The following is a 24,715-nucleotide window of genomic DNA, read 5'->3' on the forward strand; positions in this document are numbered from 1 at the left end:
TATTGTTTTTGAGAAAAAAAATCATGACCATACATTCACTCAAAAAAAAAAAAGTAAAACAACAGAATCTATGGCCTCCAAAAATGTTAATGAGATAATGAATTTAGAACTCTAATCACAGCTCCTGGTATGAAGCAAGCACTTGGGGTTTGCTAAAGGTTAATTTGAAATAAATCTTTGTTAAATTGAATTATTTAAAAATTTATATCATATAATTGGATCCTAATTATTAATGTTTAAATTTCCTTATGCCTGATGGTAAATATCCCTTCCAGTTTTTCACTTTACTAGACATAGAATTCTATTCAACAATCATTGTATGCTTATTATAAATCTACCATACTGGTGAATAAGATAGATTTAGTCTGTGACTTCATGAGGCTTCATGTAGTGGAGAGAGGTGAAGGTGATTTACCAACATTTTCAGGTTCTGGAGTAGGCAAAGCATAGGTAAAACAATATAGATATATGTTGATGTCTTAGCCCACAGGACAGGCATATTTGCACATCACAATGTACTATATTCCTATAAGAATGTTGGTAGACATTGCCCATTGTGACTCCAGAAATCATAAAAATTAATAAATGCACCAACCCATAGAAATAAAATCAGATAACTCTAATGTACATTGCTCTCAATGGTTAAATATTTCCTTGACTTTTAAAACAAACTAAGTAGAGCTTACAGTATAATAATGACTCTGTGTGGTTTCATTAAAACTTACATCTTGACAGTTCTCAGAAAGCCAACACTTCATAATTAATGAATGTTCAGCCAAAAGGTTGACCTTCTGAGTGACTGGATAAGTGCAAACTTAGAGGGGAAAAAAATTGCTTTTGACTATTTATTGAAGCCCAAGAGCTGTTATCTTTTAGAATGAAAGTAAGTTCTGGAACCATGCCTAAGAAATTGACTCTATATGTTAACATTTGAAAGCTCTTTGTACAATAAAAATTCATTCCATCTACTTTATTTTATGCTATATTTAAGGCAAAAGAGAATGTGAAAAGCTTCATCTACCTTGATCGCCAGTGGTCTCCTTTCAATTCCTCAGATTGAACTCCCAGGCATGTGAAGCCTAAGACACCAGGCACTTGTTATAAATGGCCAGGCATTCATTAACAATCCAAATCCGCAGAGCGTCTACTGACAGATGGCTTCCTCTGTCTGGGATTGAGTCACTTAGTTCATTTACTTAAAGGTTAGTGTTAATGAGATCAAGGTCACAGGAGCGCCATGGTAGAAACAAACTTCGAAGTCAGACAGACCTGGATCTGAATTTCAGTTCCACCCCTTACTGGATGACTGATCTTAAAAATGCTACCTAGCCTCCTGGAGTCTCAGATTCTTCCCCCTAAAGTGGGAGCATAGCCCTTATCTTTCTGAGTTTTGGTGTAAAGCAGAGTAGACTCCAATTACCATCAATACGCTTGGTTCAGGGACTGATACATAATATTCCCTCAATAAATGTTCATCGTGATTTTAATTTTTGTATCAACAAAACAACTCATTGTACGCATTGTGTAATTACTGATCACTAGTTAGCAATGTCCAAATATCAGCAAAATATTGTTATGAGAATGTAGAAGCTGATATACCCGGACCCCTCAAAAATTGTAGGTATTTCAATAAAAACTTCATATTCATTTTGTATGACAAGTATAATCAATTCTAATGCCATCCCACTGACAGAATAAATTATGAGATTAGGTATTTATAACTGTCTTAGTTCACATATGCTCAATACATTGTGTTTAATGGATTAATAAAAGAGAGGCTAATAACTTATTTAAAATGATGGTACACTCAGAAACAAAGCTTGAGGCAAGACACCAAACATTTACTTTCCTGTTGGCACTGACTTGCCCTATGACCTTGAGAAAAATTTTAAATCCTTGATTCTTAATGTCTTCCTCTTTAAAACCTTGAGATTTGATATGTAACGCCCATGGTCTCTCTTTACTTCCGAAGGGTTACGATTCGCCTGTGTGAGGCAACTTGACTCAGGAGGCAATTTGTTTACAGGAATAAAAGAGGTGATAGAACAAGTCTCTCGAGCTCTTGCCTCTCGTCGTTTTGTTTCTTTTCCAATCAACTTGAAACATTTTCTCTACATGTATTACTTGCCCAACTGAAGAAAAGACAGCGCATTAGGAAAGTCCACAGTGAAAATTGAACTCATCTGAAAGAAACGATTCCAATCTGTTGTACAGAAAAGAGAGACTTTGAGATAGGTCTTTGGGAGAAGAAATCTGAAGAGTCAGCAGGTTTATTGTGAAGGGTGGCAAAATGTGACACTCCTCCATATGCAATTTTTGTCACTGATTATTTTGAGCTAGAGAAAATGAAAAAGAAACAGATATAAGCAAAGCTCTTTTCTCTCCCCTGTTTGCCTAAAGGGGACATATGTTTGTAAAGGCATCCCTCTACCCTCTCCTACCCGACGGAGAGAAGTCGCTCACTGGGACAACTCTAGACCCCCCAAGAAGGCATGAGAAGAGACCACATAACAAACTTTGCTAAAACAGCCTTTGTCTTGTTGCTTCCTGTATGTATCCATCTTCCCCCAATTCGCTGCCCATAAGAGCTCCTTTTTGTTTGTCTTGTTGCTTCTCTCCAAAACCCCTTGTACATTTTTGTTAAGATCTGTATAGGCCCAAGTCCTAACCACCACTCTGAATGACTCATCGTGGAGTGCTCACATGTGGATGTGCCAGGTGCACGTTAATCAACTTCTGTTGGTTTTTCTCTGGTTTCTCTGACCTTTGCCAGTCTAATTTTCAGGGCCCCAGCCAATGAACTTAGGTAATGTTTTTTTTCCTGCCCTACAATTGACAGTCCATGACTTTTCATGAACACAGTTGGCCAACAGTCCCTGGTAGGGTTTTACACTTGTCTATTAATTGATTCATTTATTCAACAAATGTTTATTGAATGATTACTATTTGCATGACAACCAGCTAGGGTACGATTATAAAGATAAATCCAGTGCACACTGTCTTTAAAGAATTTACTCTTTAGTAGAGATAACAGGGCATGAATATAAACTCCAAGATGTTCTAAATTGTATGAGTAAAAGTTATATGAGATTTAGGAGCAGGAAAGATTTAATTTCAGCCAGGCAGATGGCAGTGAGGAAAGGGAAATTATGAAAATCTTGAAGGAGGTGGCATTTTAGCTGGAGTTTAAACATCTGTATCTTGGGCAATAGAAAGTATCTGGCTGATGAAACAGTGGAAGAAAGCCTCCAAGGAGGAAGGAACTGAATGCAGTTTGACTGTAGAGTGGAATTTATGAAAGAGACGAATGGGACGGACATGAAGAAAGAAACCCGCCACTTGGAAGGGACCTTGAATGCCATACTCAGGGAGTCTGGTCTACTTTCTAGGAAAAAGCAAGACACTGAAGGTTTTGGATAAGGGAAACGAAGGAAGGTTGTGTTTCAGGATGATGACTCCTGATGGAGACGAGTGCATGGGTTGTAAACTGAGTGATGGGCGGATGCCCCAACCACGCTCCTAAGCGAGGTCTTTTTCTTGCCCAGGTTGCCGACGTGCTGCTGCAACACGGAGCCAATGTCAACATTCAAGATGCGGTTTTATTCACGCCGTTGCACATCGCCGCTTACTATGGTCACGAACAGGTCAGTCTGAGGGTGGGTTTCCGAAGGCTAAGGGGCCACCTAAGAGTTCCAGGCTTTGGGGAGCTGTCCTATCTTCAGAAGAAGCATTTTTAAAATGTCCTTTGAATTAATTTTGCCATGTTCTCATCAGCTCTATCCTTGGGAGCTTGTAGATCCAAGTAAGCATTACAGCTGCCGTATCATTCATTTTAATTGACTAACAGCGCACCAAGAGAGCAACAGAGTCTGTGAGTGGGTAAGCGGCTGTGGGAGCCCGCCAGCCTGAACTTGAAAACATCCTGGCTTTATGACCACGTGTAGGTCATGTAATGCCTCTGATCTTCATGTCTTCATCTACAAGAGGAGAAAAGTATTAAAAGCACCCACCTCAAGGGTTGCTGTTATGATGAGATGCAAATGAATGTTTGGCAGGTGCTCAGTGAATGCAGTTGTGATGATGCTAATAACAATAACAGACTCATAAAGGCTCTGTAAAAATGGCCACTCAATGTGCTTTCATTATGCAATTTGCTTTAAATATGTAATTATGTAACAGGCACATATTTATATAATTTGATATTCTTCAATATAAGTCATATGTATGCTGAGAATGCTTTCAAGTTTTTTAAGTACTTTGATTCAATCCATAATTTTATTTGGCCTTCACAAAAACTTGATGAAATTAATGAGTTGCCACATGAGCGAGCACATGCCATGCAAACATCTTTTTTTTTTTTTTTTTTTTTTTTCCTAATTTGGCCACCACCCTGGAGTTAGCTATTATCTGCCCCTTCTTATCAAGGACATGCACGAGGCTCAGTCAAGTCAGGTGGCATGCCAGAGTCATGCTGCTGACGAAAAGAAGAACTAGAATACTTGCTTAGGTCTGTGTGATCCCCAAACCCGTATTCGTTGTGTTGTACCAAAGCACCTCTTCTGATTTCTCTTCAATCAGTGAGGCAACTCATAAAGTCCAGTCAATTCACCCAAGTAGAGAAGCCAGAATCCAAGGCAACATGTTCTAACTCCAAAGTTCATTGATGTCAACCTTAACGTGGTGAAAGACAAAACTTGTATGTGCTACTTTAAAACGCTGCCCTTTAGCTATTCTCAGGGAACCGAAAAGAATCCAATACAACCGAAACACAAATGTTACTGGATAACCAAGCAGAGCTTTTCTGTGGATGCCCCCCTTCTGCTCTTCCTCTGTTTATCTATCTAGACTCACTCAAGCATGCATGAGAATTATACCTTTTTACCTTCCTGGAAGTTGTGTCATGAGGGCTCCATGTTGAAAATCAGGCTTGCTTGTGTCCCTGTGCTGCTCCGGTCATTGTGCCTTTGCTCCTCTGCTAGCTGTCAGGAGCTTGGACACTCTCAGACCCGTGAAGCGTGGCCCAGAGGTCGGAAAGACTGCTGATGTCACCCATGTGCTGCTCAGCCTGAGTGCGCTGGAGGGCTGGACACTGGTGATGCTTTTGAAAGCGCAGGCCCCAAAACACAGGAGACAGAAAAAGTCCATACAGAATGTAGACAATGCCTGTTTTTCGTAGAGTCATCCTCTTGGGCGATTAACCTCATCATCCAGCAGAAATGTAAAGAGCCCCTATGTGAGTTGGATGAAGAACTAAATTTGTTTACTTCCCATGACAATAGAGTCACAGTCTTATGAAATTATGCTAAAATGTGGATGGCCCTTTTATGATAAGGGACACGCTTTCTACATATGAAGGCAGAACATAAGCAGTTTATAGAGGCCACTGTCACTTGCTAAAATGTGCTGACAAAGAGAACAGTGCGTTCAATATATAAATGTGCCTCACGCACCGTGTTCCTTGCCGTGTGTTTATTTACTTATTTTTAAGTGGGAGAGTAGACATTTTGTACTGAGCGCAGTATTTCCTAGGTATGCAATAATAGTGCTTAACAGACAATCGATTTCAGAGATAGTTTAGATCTGTCTTTTATAAAGTCACATAATCGGGATTTATGGAGTCTGTGTAAGTGAAAATATCTGCTTAGGAGTGCAGGGTTCTTGAGACTAAACTTCTGCGGCTCTGATTTCTCCCGAATTAAGTCATGATCTGCCCATTCGCCAACAAAGAGCTAAAAGGCACGTGCTCCAAGTTGGTGCTGCCATGCTTACTAACAGTTGTGGAGTGCAGGCGCTTTTCTAAGTGCTTCGTATGTGTGTTGACTTATCTAATCCTCACAACAACGCCAAGAAGTAGAACCATTATGAATCCCATTTCAGCAATGAGGAAATTGAAGCATCAATGGGTTAAAGATGTGTTCAAGCTGACACAGCCTGGTTTCAGAACGCTTGTTCTTGTCCAAACTCAGTTTCCTCACACACTACCCAGCCGATATCTTGCCTAGAATTTCTATTAAATATCTACCGTATTCTTGAGACGTTTCAACTCGGGATGTGTTTATTTGCTCACTCATAGGGAGCAAACATAGCTTTAAAGCCTGAATTCACTTTTACGCTGACACCTCAGGGGCCAAGACAACTGCTGTTTTAATGATTCAAACACATCCTAACTTACCCCTTAGAATCACTGAGGCAATTTTTGGAATCTTCGGGGGAGGCAATGTCAGGTTTAGAGAAATGGTTCCGAAAGTTCTTCAGTATATATGCAAATGACTCAGAGGGATGCCACAGGTTACCTCCAACAACCCCAGGAAGATGTTCTTCATCACTTCATCCCTCCTCCTCCTCCTTTGGATGTAGTCTCAGTCAATTGGGGAAGACGCCCGGGCTACTATGGCTCTCTACAATCCACTCACACACCCAGAGGAGGACTCAGAGCTCCAGCAGCAAGACAGCCAGCGGTGGCCTATGCATGGCGTTGCCAAGAAAATCAAGAAGAAGCAAACTACTGCTGGCTCCGGCCAGAAAGAAACCTTGAAAGGGCTTGTTCAGAGAAGACGATGTGTGATTCCAGGGAGGATTACTTGGGCGCAACGGAAGTCTATGTTACGAGATTGACAAGTGAGTTGATACTGAGGAAAATAAATGGCAAAAATAGGTTTTCAAGGACAGAAAATATGGAGAGAATTCCAAGCTCCCTCTTCTCTCACCTAATCGTCCAACAACTCTGAAACAGTAATGATAAACAGCATCGCCTCAGTTCACCAACAAAAATGAAAAATAACAATTCAGAACGTATACTATTTGTGAGTCATTGTGCTATGCATTTTAAACATATTATCTAATTTGACCCTCACCACAACCATGCACTCAGTGTTATTACTATTCCCATGGTACATATTAAAAAACAACAACTTAGGTTTAGATAAATTAACTAATTTTTCTCAAGGTCACACAACTAATATCAATCGTATTCTAGATCCAAACCAAGACTTATCTTACTCTGGACCCCAACTCTTAATCAGTAGGTCATGCGGCCCCTCAACTTGAAAGATTCATTGCATATTATAAGGCCAGTAGCAGCCACTATTGGTTGCTTGGGAAACACAATTATTTCAGCTACTGCTATTTTGTGCTATAGACTTTTCTTTGCTTGCAGACTTGTGATTGTTTCCTCTGGGTTTGTGCTTAGAGGAAGTGTCTCTATCCCTAGATTAATTAATTGGAGCCACTCATTCTAATTTTTTTTTCTGGCCCAGGGATTGGTTTAGAAAGTTGCAGATGGCCTAGTCCAGGCCAATGGGATATAGGAGGATGGTTTCTGAAGAGTTTTGGAGAAAGAATTTCTAGATTTTTTTTTTTTTAAATATTCCTTGTATACTGCCTTGTACTGCCTTGTTCCATAAGGCAGAGGTAGTCTTTCACTTTGCTCTGTGGACTTTGGTTTGTAATGCCCAGAGCTGCTGCAGCTCTCTTGCTACTATGAGGAGATCCATCCTCATGGCTGACCATGGCAGAAGAAGAGAACAATGAAAAGAATGTGAGTTCTGACAGTGTTAACAAGCCGTTGTATTAGTCAACCCTGGAATTGCTTCAGTTTGGGACTGCTTGCTGGGTAATATAATAATGCATTTCTTATTACTTGGGCCAGTTGACTTAGAACAGTTTGTTATTTTCAGATGAAAAGAGAAGGCCTTCGTTATATTTGTTATATATTGCCGAAAAATTTGCATTACTGCTTGACTTTCAGTACTAATTTCAAATGGACATACCCTTTAGTTAGTCCGCCTTCTTTTGAAATTTGGAGCTGATATAAATGTGAGTGGTGAAGTTGGAGACAGGCCCCTCTACCTGGCATCTGCAAAAGGATTCTTTAATATTACAAAACTCTTGATGGAAGAAGGCAACAAAGCAGATGGTAAGGTCATGTGTTTGGAAGACCTTTATTGTTGTTTACTTCATGTATTCATTTTACTTGTACTTCCTGTACCTGTTATAGATTAATGTTGATGTTGATTAATACTAAAGACATGTGCTGATTTTATTTATTAAGCCTATATGTATGTATTAAGCCTTCTTTACATGTTTTAGCTCAATTCTTAATTCTTTTTTTTTTTTTTTTTTTTTTTTTGAGTTGGAGTCTCACTCTGTCGCCCAGACTGGAGTGCAGTGGCCGCTCCCGGCCACCGCAGCCTCGACCTGCTGGGCTCCGGTGATCCTTCCGCCTCAGCCTTCCGAGTAGCCGGAATTACAGGCATGTGCTACCACGCCCGGCTGATTTTTTGATTTATTGTAGAGATGAGGTCTCGCTGCCCAGGCGGGTCTCGAACCCGCGGACTCATGCAATCCACTCACCTCAGCCTCCCAAAGGCGCGGGATTACAGGCTGAGCCACCGAGCCCGGCAACTCTTAATTCTTAATCTATTAGGTGCTCCAGTGAAAGTGAGGGATTTTCTTGGATGAATTTATCATATTTGTTGCCACTCATTAATTTACTTTAAAATTGAACCATAATTTACATATAATTTGCATATCACAATTCTTATATCTTAAGCATACAGCCTGATGAATATTTACTTATGTATACATCCATGTAAAAACTACCCAGATCAAGATTTAGAAGATTGTATTGCTCTGAAATCTTCCCTTGTGCTCCTATCTCAGTAAACAGCCCTGACCACCAAAGGTAATCAACGTTCTGCCTTCTATTGCTATAGACTAGGTTTGTCTGGTCTTGAAGTTTATGTAACTTTGTGCCTGGCTTCTTTTGCTCAACAAGATTTGGACATTTATCCATGCTGTTGTAGGAATCACTATGTGTTCTTTATATATCATCAGTGATGATGGCATGAATACACAACAATCTGTGTATCCATTTTCCTCCTAATGAACATTATAAATATTTCTAGTGTTTTTTGTATTATAAATACAGTTCCCTGCAGCATCTTATTCACTTATTTTTATGGACATAGGCATTCATCTCTCTTGAGTATCTGAGAGATATCTAGCAATATCTGAGAGTTTCAGTTGCACCCTACAATACCAATATTTGGTATCATATATTGCTATATTTTAATAGAGAGAGAGTTTGAATGTGATCAGTTCGGAAAACAGCTAAGAAACAGTTACTGGTATAGATTTCTCTCAACTTTTTATTTTCTTAATTATAAAATCAGCTTTGGAAAGTTGGTTAAAAGTAGAGTATTGGAAAATTTATGTCTCTCACTCTTCCTTACAAACTTTATTTTTTGACAAAAATTCACTCAGAGTTCCATCTTGCCATTAAATTCTCTCAGGCATATCCAACATTCTTCCATTGACCCCCAAGAGACCTAATTAAAAGCCCAACTGTAAGAGCTGCTGGCCTTTGCAGCAGGAACAATACGCATTTCCAAAAGGACATGGCTGTCAAATCTCAGAACTGCCAGTTCCCTGGTCCAAAATTCAGAGTGATATTTAGTTAACGAAGCTGATCAATGCATTCACCTACCATAAGGAAAACACAAGGACTCATAGATGCAACTGTGGCAAGAAGCTGGGGCAGTTTCCAGTGTCCAGGCTGGAAGCAGGTGCCACCGTCCTCTGTAAAATGTAAGAAGCAGAGTTTGCATTGTTTTCTGTGAGCCCAAGCGCAGTCACTCGGGCATCTCCTCCATAACATTATTATACACAACCTGTGTTCAAGAGGTGAAGGACGCTGGTCTGCGGACCTTGTTTAAGCAGTCCCTTTCATTCTGTTGCTTTACAATAGGCAAAGGCACACCTGTGTGAACCGCTGAGCACATAATTGTGTTTTTGAAACTGCCTCACTCTTCCAAAGGGTCGGGAACCACATCACTTTTTCCTTTTATTATTGATTCCAACCTTAGCTTTTTATTCCTCTGCACAACTCCAAAGCTCGGCAGTGTCAAAATGAGTGTCATTTATGATCAGCATGTCTCCAGGATCAAAGGACTCTTCGGCAAAAGGCATTGAAATGTGTCCTATGCCCATATTCCCTTTACATACCAGCATCATAGGATGTAATTTTTAACATCTTTCTGGCTCTCACGAGTACGACCTACCTCCTACTCAACCACTTAAAAAAAATCAAGAGACAGCATGACTCAGATTTTTAAGTATTTTTATTTCCTTCTAGCAGACGCTTGATATTTAAGTCCCATTCACACTTCAACTGATTGCAGAAAATAAACCAGAAGATGTGCTGTGCCAGTGGACATTGCGCAGGACTTATCAGTTAGTTTACTTATTTCAGAATGTAGCCAAGCCTCCAGATGACATATTTTAGATCTGGACCCTGCCTGTGGTAAATGGACTGAAGAGGAAGATTAAATAAATGACCCCAGAAGGAGTACAATTTGAACCCCAGTATTTACAGTATGTTTCCATGGCAACAGAATGTCACAAATGAAAATAAATTCAGGTTACAAAATTACCCAAAATGTCATTCTGAAAGCAGCCTCTTCGGTCCAGCATGTTTGGGAGACTGACCTATTCAAGTGGGTATGTTTTAAGCCTCTGGTCTGCTTCCTTGTATCTCTTAGGGCAATGAGAAAGGGGAAATGTAATGCTTATTGAATGAGATTAAAAAGGTCAAAATATCGCTGGACAGCATAAGAAAAAAATAGTGATACAGCCCTCAAAATGTATCACTTTGATGATGTTGAAAACAGAAGAATTCAAATTCAGAAATCATTAATTTTCATTATAAGAAGGTTAAATACTGCATTGCTTTTAAATGACACAATTCTTTAACATGGAACTAGATATTTTTAAAAGCCATAAATAGATTTCTAGGACATGCCCAGTAAGAGAAAATGTTTTATTTTTTGAAATATATCTTTTTGAAGCTATTACACAGATTTGTTATTGAAAGCATATTTGGGAGATATTTTAAAGATCCTCTGGGATTTGCTGATATTTCTAGGTTAATCCAGAAATTTTTAGTTTATCTTTAAGATCAATAAGCAGAAATAAGGGAGAAGCAGCACTCATCCACCCATCCATTCATCCAATCTTTCTTTCAAAAGATATTACTGCACACCTACTTTCTTCAAAATACAGGACCGGGCACTAGATATTTTCCTAATAGTAACTGACATATATTCCTTTGCTTGAAGTTCTCCTTTATTTAATTCTCTCAATAAGAAGCCAAGTTAGAGCAAAGAGAATATTATTTATACATTCAGTGTTTTGAGGTAAAATGCAATAATGTACACTTTATTTTGTCTTTGCAAACTGGTCTGAGACAAAGCCAAGGAGATCACAGTTAGTGTAGCAGGGGTACTAGGTGAGGGTTCTAGGAATCCATCGGCATCAGTGAACCAGCTAGCATTGTTGTGAGAGGCTACATTTGACTTCAGTGTATTTTTCACTTTTCTTTCTTTCTTTCTTTCTTTCTTTCTTTCTTTCTTTCTTTCTTTCTTTCTTTCTTTCTTTCTTATATTCCTCCAATGCATTTGCCCATCTCATGATGGGTGATTGGCGAGCGCACCTGCCCACACTGTGCTGAGTGTTCAGCAGTTTTTGGCCAAAAACGGCATGGCTTCCATGCCCCACCCTCCCTATTCGTCCCATCTCACCCAGGGTGACTTTTTTTTGTTGCCCTGGATGAAAAAAGTCCTCAAAGGAAAATGTTTTGCCAATGGTAAGAGGTCAAAGCCCCCAAAATGGCAGACGCACGAAAAGGCATCAACATTGACAAGTTTAAACACTGTAGTAGGCAGTGGAAAAAGCATCTCGATATGTATATTGCATCAGATGAAGAGTACTTTGAAGATGACTGAAGTTTTAATATGTGAAAGTAAATACACAATTTTTATAAATAAACTCCAGGATTTTTTTGGTTCCCCCCCTTGCACTTTGAAGTTTACTGATTCAGTTGGCAAAGGATAATGTTAGGTAGGGTCAGGGAGGGCCAAAGGCAAGCTGCAAATTAATGGAAGATTGCACTTTCTTCTGCTTTGCAAGTTCCCTTCTGAACCTCAAGAGCCCTTTACACCACCCTCTAGGGGCTTGGACTCCTGGCTGTTCTCAGGCATTGACTTGTGGCATTGATTCCCCTGGCTTAGAGCAGAAAGTGAACAAAGAAAAAGTTTTATGAAAAGGGAGAGAATCAAAAGAACCAAGAACATTCTTCTGAATGAAAGGTGTGTTTCTGAGCCACTCATTAATTTAAAAAAAAAAGATGTATTTTTCAATAACAGCCTTGGGAGGAGAAGTTCAGTGACTTTGTTAAAGATTTCCCTTTGGCTTAAAACTCTGCAGAACAATAAAATGAGAATGGCTGTCTACAAATATAGCAGGTACAAGGCACAAAGCAGTGCCCATTAACTGTTAGATGATTATTACAGCAACAGTAGTAATTCCCTCCTCTCCTTCAAAATTAAAATATATATATTTTTTCTTTACTGCTGTCCTAGTGCAGAGACTTTCTATTATAGATACACAGAAGAATGCAGATGAATGGGGTTTATTAAGGGCTATTATTTTCTATTATCAGTAAAACACCCGATATAGGTTGACAAAGTGATCAATAATAAAAACAAGTGGCTTTAGAGACGTGAATCCAATTATTTTAGCTTTAAGAACTGTTAAAGCCAGGTCCGGAATTGAGCAGTTTGGTATTTAGTTGTTATCACTTCAGGCCTGTAATTACTGACTATTCAACTAGACTGTAAGTCATTCGTGGGTATGGACTCCATTTATGGATTGGTCATAGGACTTAGCACATTTCTGAGGGGAAAGTAAGTAGAAGCATAGGGTAACTTTTATTAGTATCTAATATGTGACAGGCATCATGCTAGACAGATGCTTTTCGGTCCTGCTCTCCCGTAATCTCTTCAGCATCCCTGAAACAATGATGCCATTGTGTCCATTGTTGCTGATAAGATGTCAGCACCTCCAACACCAGCTTAGCATCTGGTGCTTAGTGATCCTTTGATACTTGATGAGGACCCAGTGTATTGATCAACTTTTCTTACTTTCAGGTCCTGGAAATGAACAATTGCTGATTTGAGCATAAAAGGAATATATTAAAGGAAATGTATATCAAGTAGCACACAGGCTCTTTCCCAAAACAGGGTAGAAAACCAGGTCTGGAATACTCACAGTGAGAAGCAACACCCAGACTCATCCCCAGAGCTGTCCGTAAAGACATTCTGCCACCCCTGCTAGGCACGCACACTGGCCCTTGCACGTCTGGTGCCAACGACACAGGGCACTGGGTCTGTGGCTGGAACAGCTGCCACTGGAAATTGGATGGAGCTATTGCCATCACTGTCACATTGCCAAGAGAGATTACACTCTGCTTCTTCATGTCACTGCCTCTGAAGTCAGAGTCTCACATGGTATGTTGATTGAAGGAGTCTACCCATAGGAGTCCAGACCAGGGATCTCTTGAGGATAAGAGGGTCACTATTAAGAATCACCCCTGAATTGCAAGCCTAAAGCAGGATCTCTGGTTGCTGTCTGCTAATCCTGTGCTCTGGCTGCCAAGAGACCTTGGAAAGTACATTTTCTGCTTGCGGTCAGTGCTTGCAGTGGAGGGACTCACCCAAATGTCAGACGAGGTTATGAGGCTGGTCCAAAGAGAAGCGCAGGTACAAGGCACAAATCAGTGCCCATTAATTATTAGAGTACAGCAACGGTAGTAATTCCCTCCCCTCCTTCATAATTTTAAAAATATATATTTTTTTTTACTGCTGTTCTAGTGCAGAGAATTTCTATTATAGATACACATAAGAATGCAAATGAATGGGGTTTATAAAGGGCTATTATTTTCTATTATCAGTAAAACACCCTATACAGGCTGACAAAGTGATCACTAATCCACTAGTAAGTGAACAACGGAATTTTAAATAACTCATTTAAAGTAGCACAATGAGGCCGGGCTTGGTGGCTCAGCCTGTAATCCCAGCGCTTTGGGAAGTCGAGGTGAGTGGATTGCCTGAGCCCGCGGGTTCAAGACCCGCCTGGGCGACTTGGCGGGACCTCATCTCTACAATAAATCAAAAAACTAGCCGGGCATGGTAGCGCATACCTATAGTTCCGGCTACCTGGAAGGTTGAGGCGGAAGGATCGCCGGAGCCCAGCAGCTTGAAGCTGCGATGGCCGGGAGCGGCCACTGCACTCCAGTCTGGGTGACAGAGTGAGACTCCAACTCAAAAAAAAAAAAAGTAGCACAATGAAAGTGGCCTGACTCCTTTAAAACATTTTTCCTTTCATCATACCATACTTTGCAAGCTTGTAGGATGGCCAATTTCAGCTGAAGGAGTGCATCACCCTTGGCCTCCTAAACAGTGCCGTAATCATACAGCTTGCAAGGCCCTGGTCTCACCCATGGAACCAAAATCTCTGGGTATGAAGCTCCAGCCAGGATCTGTAATTTTAACAGCCTTCAGAAAAAAATTAAAATCCATTTGAAAGGTAATACTTGGGGAAATAAGATTATGAGCACCTTTTGGATGCTGATTCATTTCCTGAATGGCCTCACTGTGTGAGGTAGATTTGATTAGATGCATTTCATAGAATTTACGGGAGCTAGAAGAAAGCCTGTTTAATGTGGTAATAGGCAATAGAACAGAATTATAACATTTTTAATTGGTTGCACTTAACTTCCTTTATTATTATCGTTAACTAGCAATTTCCAAGAGTTTCTCGAGCACTTAGAAATGTCCACATGCGAAGGTTGAGAAACTGACCACATATGTTTTTTCTTTCTCACCGGTGACAGTGAATGCCCAGGACAATGAAGACCATGTCCCACTCCACTTCTGTTCGCGATTTGGACACCATGATATCGTCAAGTACCTGCTCCAGAGTGGTCTAGATGTTCAGCCTCACGTGGCTAATATCTATGGAGACACCCCGTTGCACCTGTGAGTATGTGGTAGAGGTCTATAGGTCTCCCAAGTAGACTGTGTGTACCGTCTTCCTCTTTTTTTTTTTTTTTTGAGTTGGAGTCTCACTCTGTTGCCCAGGCTGGAGTGCAGTGGAACGCTCATGGCCACCGCAGCTTCAACCTGCTGGGCCAGGCGATCCTTCTGCCTCGGCCTTCCAAGTAGCTGGAACTACAGGCATATACCATCACACCCAGCCAATTTTTCTTTTGGATTTATTATAGAGACAAGGTCTCACCAAATTGCCCAGGCTGACATCTTCCTCTTAACAAGGCATTTTCTTCCAATCTAGGGCATGCTACAATGGCAAATTTGAAGTCGCCAAGGAAATCATCCAAATATCAGGAACTGAGAGCCTGACAAAGGAAAATATCTTCAGTGAAACAGCTTTCCACAGGTAAAAGAATATCTAAGTGCAATAGCCACTAAACTTAGCTGGCACCCCAAGGCCCCTGAAGTTGTGTACATAAAACAGGAACAAATAGTGGCAGATGTTGCAATCAGAGAGCGATAGCAGAGGTAGGGCAAGAGGACAAAGAGCCCGTTCGAAATGCACAGAAGAAAAGGCGGTGGCAGACGTGGCAGTCAGTGCAACAGATGGGCTGGAGCCAGATGCTGGGCTCCTGGCAGCAGCCACAAAGACGGAACTGACGTTGCCAAGGCAACAGGCTCATCAACATCTGTAAGCACACTGCTTCCCTTCCTCCTCACTCCAAGGAAAGCTGCCAGAAAAGGCTGTGACCACAGTCTCCTCCGACAAGCATCTCATTACCAGAATTCATCAGCATCAAGTGTGACACTTTTCTCCTTACCACTTAAAGCATGCATGCAAGTGTGTCTACCTAAGATATCATCTGCCAGCCTGCAAAAGCATCGTCAGGGTGGCCACTCAGACACCTAAAAAGGCGTGAGCTCTTTTCAAGGAATCCATGAGAGCCCCTCACAGTGTGTTCTAGAAAAGCACACTGTAAGAGCCGCTGGGATTGGAGAAGTCGCAACCAGGAAAACAAAAGAAAGAAAGAAAGAGAGAAGTTGCTTAATAACTCAGGCATAGTTTCGAAAATGTCCAAAAGGAAGGTGGCCATTTTATGAAATGTAAAGCCTTCATTTTTGCTATACGAATAAAAGCATGGTAATTTAAATGTACTGAAACTCTTACATGTAAGATCATTTACCTTCACATTGCTTAACTCCTGGTAAGTTGGCAACTTCTAAACAATGTATTTGAAACTAATTTGTGGTTTGCATAATGTTTGTATTGCACTGATGTACAATGGACACGAGGGAGCTCCTTTTCAGACTGAACTCAAGTTAAACTTGTGCTTCTGCACCCGGCATCTGCCTGTCAAATTCCACGTGGATTCCCAGATTTTTCGACTAAAGAGGTCAGTGAAAAGGGAGGAGAAGAAAGACCACCTTTTAGGGAGTAGCAACTCTCTGCCAGATGATTTGCATCCATGACCTCACTTCATCTTTGTAACAATGTTTTGAAGTTCGATGTATCATCTCTCTCACAGATGAGAATATCTAGGCTTAAGGAAGCTCAGTAACTTGCCAAAGTTTCTCATGGCTACAAAATAACATAGTAAATGCCTGCCTAATTCCGAATCCTGTATCTTTTCCATGTCTTCCTGTTCTAGCACCGCAATCTTTTGTTTGTGTTCTACACACTCAATAGCAGGGCAGATGCAAGCACGCTCAGATCACGCCTTCCGTCAGATGACACGGGTACTCTGTCCCTGCAGGGGACATTTGCAGGGCTGATACACTCTGGTCGCCGGCATTCTCTCCCCGCTAGGTCATGCCTGTTGCGGCTGACACCTCAGGCCAATTTTCAAATCATTTTGATGCTTCATGCACTAAAATCGGAACCAGCTGTAATCAGAGGTGACTGTCACCTCCAGAAGCTTGTCAATATGAGAATATCTGTGAAGTGAGTTAAAGGAATATACCCAATTGTTTTATTTTGTGTAAGCCTTTGGCTGCAAGGAATAACAGACTAATCATATTTTAGTATATTCATTTTAAGCACATATTTATAAAAGAAACTCCTTCACATGAGGAATTCACTCTGAATGTGAAATTTTCTATGCTTACACAGTAAGCACTCAGTACATGTGTTGTTGCTTTCATATGTGTACACACATATACCGGGGACTCCAAAAAATTTATACACATTTTAAGAGATATTATCTGTGTATCACTTTTAGGTCACCATCATCAGAAGTGTCTGGACACTGATGGAAATCACTTTGAGCACCTCTCGTAAATGCAGGAGTCAAGCATGACTCACATGCATCTTTTGTTATCAGTATATATTGAGTATTACAATTTTAATATAGTCTTTCCCTTTCTTAAAATGTGTGTACATTTTGGTAATCTCTGTATACACATATATGTATATATAAACATTTATGTTACACATGCCTGTGCATGTATATAGACATATATATGTATATATTCCAAATTGTTGTTTTCTTTAAGTAGTTGCTTTGAACAGGAACAATGGATCAATTCAGACAATGCAATATTAAACGTGTACTGTTATGGGTCCTATTTATAACACAGATAGTTGACGGTGATATAATATGTTGCACTGAGATGGTCGCTTTTTATTACTCCCTCAATTATTCAAGAAGAAGTTACTAAAGACCTGCCTTTCGTTGGTGGTCATGGGGACATTAAGATGACGGGATCCCTTCTGTTCTTCAAGGAACTCTATTGTAAGATAGCAAGGTAAATGGGGTGTATTCATTCCCATAACAGGAAGTGGTTAAGTGCCACGAGGCAGAAACGACAAGGAACAGAGGCGACAGCAATGAATTCTGCTCCTGGCTCATAGGACTACTGCACGGTGGGAGCTACAGCTCAGCTGGATGAGGAATGAATGGCGTTCCACTAGAGAAAGGCAACTTGGGCAGGGCCCTCCCAGGAAGAGGAAATGGCGAGACCCCGTGAACCACCACTTCCTTCTAGGACCAAGACTCTCTGTTCCCTTTAGCCACGGTGTGTTTGGTCGGGGCTTTGCCCAGGGCCGCCTCCTTCCAGTCACCTGGTCCATACTTCACAGCTCTCTGGGACTGAGAAGTAGAGGATTGGTGGTGGACAAGTGATAGCAAAAGCCGAAGTATGAGGGAAACGACCAGAAAAGAAAATTTACGACAATTACTAGTCAAAAATAAAATCCAGTAGGCACGACTAGGAATGATTTATCTTATACATTTTTTTCTCTATGCACCTTAGCTTTCCCAGTAAACAGTAGAAGTCAGAATTTCAGTTTAAGTACTTCAACACATCTAGTTGTAAAAAGTATCCATAAAATATTATTTTCTTTGGGTCCTGAAATATGTTAATTTCGCCACAAAAATTTCTTATAACTGGAGATGGCTGATAACGAACAGTCCTCTGTAACTTGCAGTGTGGTTCCATAAACATGAATTCACTTGAAATTTCAGCAACAGTTTGGCAAATGAAGAAGGTATTATTTATCACTATTTTATAGCTGGTAAAACTCAAACTCAAAGAGGTCAAATAACTTTTTTGAGGTCCTCTGTTTGGATGTGACAGAGCTCTGGATTTTGAGTTCACAACCGATGTTCCTTTGGTAAAATGGCAGCTTTGAGATCTTACCCCCTAGTCAAGGAAGTCTCTAGAAAGACAGTGGATCGTATTTCCAGGAAATAGTTTCAGACTGTGACCTGGAGGTGACTCAAGCTCTCAGAACCCTCCTGAGTGTATCATTCAGTTGTCTTGCAAAATAATTCTTAGCTCTTGCAGCTAAAAATACATGGAACTTTAAGAAGACCTTTCCTCCTTTTATGAAGAAGAGCTCGTATCATAGAAAATGTTGGATAAGAAAACATGAGAAGTTTTACATAATTCCTTTCTTGAAGGTCCAGATGGGAGAATCTTCAAGAGTTTATGGCTCATGTCCACGTGTTTATCCACCCCCGACAGATGACAACACCTGCTTGCTTTTCCTCACCGACTTCCTTCTTCTCTCTCCTTCTGTCTCCTTTCTCTTTTTCTTTGGCACTCTTACAGACACACAGCTTTAATCAGGGCTGTATTCATTTGCTAGGGCTGTCATAAGCCGTACACCACAGACGCGGGGGCTTAAACGACAGAAACTCACCATTTCACCATTGTGTATGTTGGAAGTCCAAGATCAAGGTGTCAGCAGGTTTGGTTTCTTCTGAGGCCTCCTGCCCTGGCTTGAAGACGCCCACCTGCTTGTTGTGTCTCCACTTGGTTGTCCCTATGGATGTGTCATCTGTATCTTCGTCTTTTCTTACAAGGACACCCGTCATATTGGATTAGAGCCTACACGAATGACCCCATTTTAATTAAATTACTTCTTTAAAGAAGCAGTCCCTAATTACAGTCACCTGTGAGATTGTGAGGCTAGGGCTTCAACATAAGGTTTTTTTGTGGGAGGGGAGGACACAATTTAGCCCATAAAAAGGACCTTCCATTTGTATTACTTTGTGTTTTTGCAGTGCTTGTACCTATGGGAAGAACATTGACCTAGTTAAATTTCTTCTTGATCAGAATGTTATAAGTATCAACCACCAAGGAAGGGACGGACACACTGGTAAGACGGTGGTGAGACCATCATGAGTTCCAGATGTTTATCGTGCCTGGTCACAGTGATGTGGCTAGAGTCAAAGAGGACATTGAGCATAGTAAACCCCAGTGGGGAAAGGTATTTTACCCACTGGTATCAGCTACAATTGATGGTGATAATGAAAAGCAGATTGACTTTTGGCCAATTTCATTATGTTAAATTCTCTGCAGTTAACATACCCTCTATGACCTACACCAGGAACAGACTGGCCACACTGCCCTGCCCTGGGTTTGATGCACAAAAAAAATACCTGCTTGGGGTCTTTGTTCTTTTACATGTGTAAAGATGCCAACATTTATTCTTGGTAATTATGGTAGACGTGGAAATACTAGAAATTGTGCTGAGCAAAAGACAGTCTATATAGAAGATCAAGTAAAATAAAATGGAATACTCTTGCTTAGTGTCTTATTTGCTCAATAATAAAATTAACTTTTTATCAAAGAAATCAATCTATACTTTGTATCTCTGAAAACAATGCCATTATGTGGTGATAACTGTCTTTTAAAAATTGGGGTACAGCTTTCCTTTTTCCTTCTTTTGTTCTTTTCATTATTTTCCATTACAGGGTTGCACTCTGCTTGCTACCACGGTCATATTCGCCTGCTTCAGTTTTTGCTGGATAATGGAGCTGATATGAATCTAGTAGCTTGTGATCCCAGCAGGTCCAGTGGTGAAAAGGATGAGCAGACATGTTTGATGTGGGCTTATGAGAAAGGTATATTTTTAATCATTGCGTCTCTATGGTGATGCATTGAACTGTGTGCATATATTATGTCAATGCATCAAGAATTCCTTTGCTTGCCTGACTCCAGTGCTCCCATTGCTTCTGTAGATTTTATCTGAGTCTCTGGGGCCCCAGATCAAAGGGTCCAACAGACTGTCATTTGGGAAGGCCACTCCTGGGCTACAGATGGCTGAAGGCATTCTCAGTATTGGCACAGTGAAAGGGAATGGTCCCACTCCTAGGTACTAGAGACATACAATCGTGATGGATGATGATAGCAGAGTGAACGCAGAGCTAATCTTTATGCCTTAGTAGGGGAATTTTAACCGTGGGATCAAATTTTAAAAGAAGAAACAAGTACCAGGGTAAAAAAGGAGGAATATTTGTCAGATCTAACCTTGCTAGTGATGCCTGTGCTGGTAACAATGTGAGGCAGCCAGCGATCATTGCTTACACCTCAGCTTACTTGAGCTCAGAGTGGTAAGGGCTTGGGTTCTGCACTGAGAACCCCTGAGGTTAAATCAAACAGTATTCTTTGACCTTGTGCAAGTTACTTCATATCGCCGGGTTCCATTTTCTTTGTCCAAAAAATAAGGGTAAGAACAACTATTTCATAAGACTGTATAGATTAAATGAGATAACATGTGCAAATTGCTTAGGACAGTGAGTGACACAAAATAAATACTTAATAATTGATATTTTAGTAGTGACAGCAGCTAGGAGTGGCTCAGAAATAAAGATGATAACAAATTCTTCAGTTTAAGAGAGAAGTACCTGGAGACATGCAGAAGGCGAAATGGCACTTTTGCTCTTTCGTTGAGATACGTCGTGCCTCATAAGTAAACTCCACTTATGCACATAAGCTCCTAAGGAACTTATGTTTTTAGGTAACAGGGGACAGTATATATTGTCATAGAAATCATGCAGTTATAACTGAATACTGTAAAATATGCCAGATTTTAAATAAACACTTTAGCTGTTATTTTAACTTTTCTGCGCTGCATTGTCGTTTTAGGATATTTAAAGTGTGTAGGGAAATACATTTCTCTTTATAAATGCTAGTATTCTAAAAGATCATGCCGAAAAGTGCAATTGCTAAGCTGCACGATTTCTCAGCCTACCAAGTTGGTTTTAAAAGCTTCCTGGCAAAAGGGGACTGGAAAGCCCATGAAAGGAGAGATGAAGTTTGGTGGACTTCATCGGAGCTACTTTAAGCATGTAGTAAGCATGCGGACGAGGAAAAGAAACAGGTCTGAAGACCGCCGGAGAAAAAAATGGCAGGCAGTTACTTCAATAAAAACAAGTAAACAGACATGGAATGCTAAGTCACGGGTAGGATATGGCCCTGCTATGACTTTTTTTCTTTGTAATTGAGTATTGTAGGAGTACAAACAGACATACCTTTGCACCTATGACAGCCACACAGTTCAAGGAATTTTCACAGACCGAACTCACCCAGCAACCCCCCCACCCCAAAAACGGAACATACCAGGGCCCTACGAGCTTCATTTTCATTCTCTTCCAATCACGCCCAAAGAGGAGGTCACCGCCGCCTTTCTGAGGCATGGCTCGTCTGGCCTTCACTCTATGAAGTGGAATGTCATGGTGTGTATTCTCTGTGTCTGCCTTTCTTCAATCAACACTCCGTGAGTTGCAGGCAGCTGTAGATCATTCATTCTTATCGTTGCAGAGTGTAATGTTTTGTGACTCTATCGCAATTTATGTATGCACGCTAATGTTCACGGGCATTTGTATCATTTTTCAGTTTGAGGCTATCAGAAATGCTCTGCTATGACCATTCACATACATGGATGGGTGCATGTCTTTTCATGAATACATAGTTGCAATTTTGTCAAGTATAAAGGTCTTCTACTTTGTATTTCTTAAAGTCTAGGTAGTTCCATATATGAGTATCAGTTGGAAAACCTTAAACATTCTGAAGTCTCCGGAGACCTTACTAAATGTTATCTGACCAACACATTGCATTTTCCTGCGTGATTCTCAGTGTCTCTCCAGAAACGTGAGTTTCAGAATAAGACTGTTTACAGAGCATTAGTCTTCCGGAAGGCAACTCAGAAATGCTGCTGCAGCTCTCTTCACGGGAGTTGGCTTTGTTTGTTTTTAGTTGATTGAGAGTGATAGTTGAAAACTGGCTTCACTTCTATTTTTTGCGGGATTCCACACTTTTACAAAACAATGAATCACTGTGTAAGCTTCTAAGATTTCCTCTCAAATGACAACTAAGGTCTTTTAGCTTGAGGGTCTTGCCCACTGGCCTTTGTAACATATGCCATATGTGTCACCGTATTTGTTCCAATGAATGTGCCAGGCATCAGTGTTGCATTCCATTATTACCATGAATTTTAACAAATTGAATGTTAGTGCCCATGAGACAGATGGATGTTTTGCATATGTTCTTGGGCAAAGCGAGTCAAACACCAAAATGGAAATGTTGCTATTTTCTCTTGCTAGAGAAATACTGCATTGTTTTCATGTGCTCAGAGATAATTGAAGCCGCCTTGTTAATACTGTCAACAATGCATTCCTCCCTGTTTTCTTTGACTAAGGAAGTGCTTTCCTTTCTCCCTTGGAGAGGGAGTCATTAGATTAACTGATATGGCATACTGAGGGTTTTCCTGTCATTGGGAGATAGAATTAAAGAAGCTCTAAAGCTCCACCAGGAGTCCCCTCGTTAGAGATGACATGAGAAGCCGGGCTCGGTGGCTCAGCCTGTAATCCCACGCCTTTGGGAGGCTGAGGTGAGTGGATTGCCTGAGCCCGCGGGTTTGAGACCCGCCTGGGCAGTGAGACCTCATCTCTACAATAAATCAAAAAATCAGCCGGGCGTGGTAGCGCATGCCTGTAATTCTGGCTACTTGGAAGGCTGAGGCAGAAGGATCGCCGGAGCCCAGCAGGTCGAGGCTGCCGTGGCCAGGAGCGGCACTGCACTCCAGTCTGGGCGACTGAGACTCCAACTCAAAAAAAAAGAAAAGAGATGACATGAGAACGGTCCCGATGGCTTACCACGGACCTAGAGAGATGAACTGGAAGGGAGTCTCACAGTTATGCCCGTCTGTTTGAATAAGAGCACTTTTGGATATACCTACTTTTGGAAAACTTTCAGGAAAGAGTTTACTGACCATGGCTTCCAGTGAGATCAGAAACAAAGAATCCCTCCTATTTGCATGGGCCGCTTCACCTAAAGATATCAGGATCAATCTCGGAAATCATTTTTCTGGTGACCTTGATCCTACACAGAGCCTACTGGTTAAGTTGCAATATGTTTCTGCCAGACTGCTTAGAGCTCCAATTCTGCAGTATTTAGAGCATTTCCCCTCTCCACCCCCCCACCAGCCTTTCTTACTATTCCATCTGAAAGTGTGGCAATGGCTGTCTCACTCACTTGGATTTGTTCTGCCCTTTCCCTGTGGTACAAAGGACTTTCGTGAATCAATTTAAATTGGTCAGAAGAAATAGCCAGCAGCCTGCTTATGTTCAAACCCTCTGCCCTAATCACCAGTATGGAAAACCCATTGAAAAGATCTGCACATAATCTTACATCCATTGCATTAAAGATGAAACCGCCGAGTTGAAAAGATCTCAGCCAATTAGAATTGAACACACAGCTCAATAGTGTGTCTGACAGTTAGATTCGAAAAGGCTGCCTTTGACAAAGAAGAGCACTCCTTTATGTCAGACTGTTTAGGGTCAGAAAATAACCCAAACTAGAGACAGAACTAAAAACTTCTTATTTGCTTCAGTACTGACACCAGCTAAAGTAATTTATGGAGGCGCCTATCACAATATCTAATTACCCAGAATACAATATTTGTATACAGCAGAAGCACTCTAATTCACAGTGACAGGAACTGGAGTTGGAGAATGAGGGAGTAAGTGAGCAAAAACAATAAAAATCAAGGCTCCGGTACCATGATATACACTTTGCTCATTTCTTTTGACAAGTGTAGTATTGTGTGAATTATTCATAGTAGATGTACTATAGTGTATTCTCTAAAAGTAATGAAATCTTACAGTTGTGAGTGTCTACAGATTGGGGGCAGTAAAAGAACAATAACTGAGAGATAAGGGCCAGGGAGGAGGAGAGTAAGAAGAGGTGGAGTCATGAAGTCATTTGATAAATCTCACCAATGAATTACAAATGCACAGGCTTCTTCTATATTGAATGCTCACCTACTTGGAGTTGAGTTACTCAGTTTAGTGAACCTACTTTGCTGTGCTAGAGTCGATTGCGGGTAGGAAAGAGGAAGGGTTAAAACAAAATGTAGACGCTATTGCAAAGTCCATGTGTGATTCTTTTGTACACTGGCTATCTTCTTATGTGTCTAGCTACTATCTTTTAAAAATAAGTAAAATAGAGCCGGGCTCGGTGGCTCAGCCTGTAATCCCGCACTTTGGGAGGCTGAGGTGAGTAGATTGCCTGAGCCCACGGGTTCGAGACCCGCCTGG

General features: G+C 40.8%; 1 protein-coding gene across 1 annotated transcript in view; it reads left to right on the forward strand.

Moving 5' to 3' along the window:
- LOC103261652 (serine/threonine-protein kinase TNNI3K-like) overlaps positions 1–24,715 on the forward strand; it is a 286,249-nt gene that overhangs the window by 89,045 nt on the left and 172,489 nt on the right. Inside the window, 6 exon segments of the mRNA XM_008059229.2 lie at positions 3,546–3,648; positions 7,781–7,915; positions 14,732–14,876; positions 15,190–15,294; positions 19,397–19,491; positions 20,090–20,258. Coding sequence (XP_008057420.1) covers positions 3,546–3,648; positions 7,781–7,915; positions 14,732–14,876; positions 15,190–15,294; positions 19,397–19,491; positions 20,090–20,258 — 752 coding nt within the window.

This window comes from Carlito syrichta, unplaced genomic scaffold (assembly GCF_000164805.1).
Source record: "Carlito syrichta isolate Samal-C Ts95f unplaced genomic scaffold, Tarsius_syrichta-2.0.1 Scaffold303962, whole genome shotgun sequence".
NCBI classification, from domain to species: Eukaryota; Metazoa; Chordata; class Mammalia; order Primates; family Tarsiidae; genus Carlito; species Carlito syrichta.